The following is a 3,928-nucleotide window of genomic DNA, read 5'->3' as shown; positions in this document are numbered from 1 at the left end:
TCAAATAATCATCATAAGATGAAGAGTTTCATTGCTGAACAGATGAGATGACAGAACAGAATACACTCAAATGTTAAGATATATGAATGAGGGTAAAGAACTAGTAAAGTAACCCTGTAAACATGGTTTACACAAATTAAATCCTATTGCAGTATAATTGGTCTGAAGAAAAAATATCATAAATACTTACATAATGTATTCAATAATAATAACATGATACAGTTAATCACCGACTCCATCATTTAACAAAGGAAATTATCAATATGTAAATAACTCTTTATCACCAGGTGGGGTTGACCAATTTACATTATTGGTACACATGAAAAACCAGTTGCTTAGCATTTTCAAGCACCTTTTACTCAGTTACTTACTGCTGAAACTTTTCTCCTTAGGAGGTCATCTACCCCTTCCTAGGCTTGGAATAAATAAATATCCTAGTTGTGTAATCTTGTTTTTTATCTTTTTTTTTTTCTTTCTTTACCTTCTCTGTTCAGGCTTACTAACCTGAAGCAGTTGTGCATCTGTTGCAATTTATGTTCATGTAATGTCAAAAAATAATTTGCTCAAAAGGGAATCAATTTACACTAATCAAGGGCAGCTTTGCTTCTGCGGCCAGTGATTGGAATAGGCAAACCATCAAAGATAGGCTTGGAAATGGCTGCTTGCAAGTCCGGTTTCAAGTTCCATATCGCCGGCGGCCAGGCTGTTGCTGAGTTCATCTTTTCCTGCTCTCTGAGGCTTGATGCACTGGACGATTTGCGCACGCCGGAGAGGGCATCGGTGAATATAGATTCTCCCAACCCCACTGGAATTGAATCTAACCATCCTGATTCTGAATCAGGAAACAGTGCTGCTCGGCTAGCCGATTTCGGCCTCATGGCTAATGTTTTTCCAGTTGAAGAAAAACCATTTGATCCATTGCCATTTCCTTCTTTCAAAAGCTTTTCTGGGGTAGTAGCTCCATTATCAACTTCAGCTTTCTGACGTCTTCGGACAGATTTCTCATCAGACCTTTCATCCACAATTTCTGCAAGAGGAATGTAATCACCATCCCCTGTCAGTAGATCATAGACTAAATTTGTTGACTTGGGGTAATCATTTGTTGCTGATTGAAGGTCTGAAATTGGAGAAGCTTTGGGAAGCCATTCCCCTCTAGAATGATCAGAACTCAAGGGTGTATAAACTGCCATTTCTGTTCCATTGAATGTATCTTTGGAATCTGAAGATTTGAGGCCATAGAATTTCTGTAAAATGCTCATAGCTGGAGAAACATTTGGCTGAGGAGGTTTCAGTCGTAAGGACTGGAGAGGTTCCTTCATGGCAGATTGACCTATGCGTAGGGGTTTCCTCTCAATGCTAGAATCTCTGCAATGAGTTTCAGATAAAAATGAGTTTCCATAATCCAGCACAATGATCTTAAATATAAATCAGAGTGACTGGCTGGTGAAGCTATGTTATCTGCAACAAATTCTAAGAATCAACCTAAACTTCATTATTCAGCTATTTCATTCACTGCACTTAAAATATTCAGCATATGTAGCTGATAACTAAGCACTTGCAATTTCAAGTTTGGGGCAAGGACTGCTGTCAAAATCTAAAAGGAGTAGATTGTTCTATAATATACACAACATGCTACAGTAACAAATTAGGGAAGGAAGATATATTGTAATTGTAAGATATATTATAGAAGATATTGCAAAGTTTTCTTTACAAATGCATTTAAATATTGCAATTGACAAGGAGAAAAAACTGAAATGAGTACAACTGAAGTACCCTGACTTGGCAGGTTCATCTTGTGGACCAGGAGCAGGAGATGGTGGATGACGTCCTGGTAATGGAATTTTCAATGTCTTCAGTGCAAACATTTGAAGATCTGTGGCTAACCCATTCATCCTTTTGATGTCAGCTACCTAAATCATTACAAGAAAATTTTATCAGAAGATTTCAGTAACATTAAGCAACTCAGAGTGAGGTGTAGGCATCTCAAAAAGCAGTCAATAGAATTGTGATTTTCCATGCCATACAATATCACCTGTGGCTCTTATAGAGGCATTTCTAAAAGAGAATGCATTGCGTTCATAAAGTGTTTGGTAAACTATAACTATGAAAAGATCTAACCAATGCAAAGAACAAGTGAAAGCATTGATAAGATGGAAGGGGATAAATTCTTTTCTCCCATAAAACATCTGTCAAAACTGAGAACCATTCATTCCTGTCCTCATTTTCCTATTCATAATCTTTCAGTTGATCATCAAAAACATCCTAAAAGTGGAGAATGAAACACAACGAAGTAATCATGGATTCAATACTCCCAAATAACGAAGAACCATTCACAGTATAAGCTTGACTCCTTTCACACACACTCCCTATTGGCATTACTGATGATTAGAGGAAAAACCGAGGCACTTGACTCAGACGGTTGTGTCAGATTAGCTTACCCCCAAAGGGTAAAAAACAAAACACAGACACAAAACTCCATCCCTCCAAAAAAATACAGAGAATCTTGAAAACTACATCATAACATACGAAATCTTTATCTTGTATTCTTGTTCATATACATCTAAAACCCTTAAACTAAAAAAATACAATTTAGCACACCTACAAAAAAAAAAACTACATAACCCATAACAACAAATATAAAAAGCAACCAACTTTACCATGCCTGAACCAATTCAAAGTCCGAACCCGAAAAAGAGCACAGAAGACATTACCTCAACACCATACTTGATTGCCACACCAGCAAGAGTGTCAAACTTTGAAACCTGGTGTTCTATGTAACTCAACCCATTACCGCCGCCTCCGCCGCCGCCGTTCTGCAACCCGTTTGACGGCGACATCTACTCCGATCAACCCACCGACAGCAAGATCTACGATCTAAGACAGAGAAACATGAAATTGACTTAAAGGAGAAGTGGGTGAAGAGGGGAATTCCAGAGAGGGAGCAAAAGGGTCAAAGAAAAATGTGATCTTGGAAGAAGAAAAGGAAAGTTGAATATGGATAGAGGAAAGAAACAATAGACGGAAGCTTGGTTATTGGAGTGAGATTTTTATTTTGATTTCAGAGGAAAATATAAATAAGAAAATGGGGTTTTTTCCTTTTCATCCTTTTAAGCTTCTACAGGAATTTGACTTTATTCCACACAAACACCACTTCTGCAATGCAAAATATGGGAGTTTCCAATTTCTTGTTATTTAACTTTTTTCTTTCCTTTTTTTATTAATGTAAACCATGTAACTCTTCATTCTTTTCTTTCTGGTGACAAAAAATAAGTCAATGTTAAATGTGAAGCGAATTGAGAAATTAATAGTAATATCAATTACTAATCTCACAAAATCTAAAAATATTAAATGGATGGTTAAAAAAATCTCTTTTACACTGCCATTAATCACAAATTCCTATAACTATAATTTGTACCCAGAATTACTACAAGATACTATTTTTTGTTTTTATTGTAAAAATTAATCTATGTAAGAAACTACTATAAAATTTTAAAATATTATATAATAAGTTTGACTCGTAAAATAATTGTTATAAAAGTTAAATGATTATTATAAGGGTCATTCATATTTAGATCGTCAAATAAAAATATTCTATAGAATCAATACAAAGACTACTTATTCTTTATAATAGTTTTTTTCTTTAATTACATTAAATTTATTGTTTATTGATTTGAGCAAAAAAACTTTTACCCACAAAGTAAACGTTCTTTAAACTCAAATTTTGATTCCTAAAATTTATTCATGATAGATATTCAACGCTTTGCATTTACAATTTCCATAAATTTATTTGTTTGTTTTCCATAGAAGAATACCTTATTCCAATAAGCAAAGATAAATTAAAGTGTAAGCAAATTGATGACATTGGAAACACGACTCATTGTTTCATATAAACAATGTCTTTCTTTTCGATAATTAACTTGGTTTCAAG

General features: G+C 34.7%; 1 protein-coding gene across 1 annotated transcript; it reads right to left on the bottom strand.

Moving 5' to 3' along the window:
* On the bottom strand, positions 1 to 3,130 carry LOC114182087. Its single transcript, XM_028068840.1, has 3 exons — positions 2,712 to 3,130; positions 1,774 to 1,910; positions 1 to 1,365 (listed from the first exon to the last, which is right to left on the bottom strand). Exons 1-3 carry the CDS (start codon positions 2,835 to 2,837, stop codon positions 585 to 587), a joined length of 1,044 nt encoding a protein of 347 aa, XP_027924641.1. The 5' UTR covers positions 2,838 to 3,130; the 3' UTR covers positions 1 to 584.
* Between the last annotated feature and the right edge of the window lie 798 nt (positions 3,131 to 3,928).

This window comes from Vigna unguiculata, chromosome 4, assembly GCF_004118075.2.
Source record: "Vigna unguiculata cultivar IT97K-499-35 chromosome 4, ASM411807v1, whole genome shotgun sequence".
NCBI classification, from domain to species: Eukaryota; Viridiplantae; Streptophyta; class Magnoliopsida; order Fabales; family Fabaceae; genus Vigna; species Vigna unguiculata.
This window is presented reverse-complemented; position numbering and strand designations above follow the sequence as displayed.

Coding starts and splice junctions, on each gene's coding strand:
- LOC114182087 (XM_028068840.1), bottom strand. CDS start 2,837: ATGTCGCCGTCAAACGGGTTGCAGAACGGCGGCGGCGGAGGCGGCGGT. Junction 1,911..2,711: donor CAATCAAGTATGGTGTTGAG/GTAATGTCTTCT, acceptor GTAATGATTTAG/GTAGCTGACATCAAAAGGAT. Junction 1,366..1,773: donor GATGAACCTGCCAAGTCAGG/GTACTTCAGTTG, acceptor AACTCATTGCAG/AGATTCTAGCATTGAGAGGA.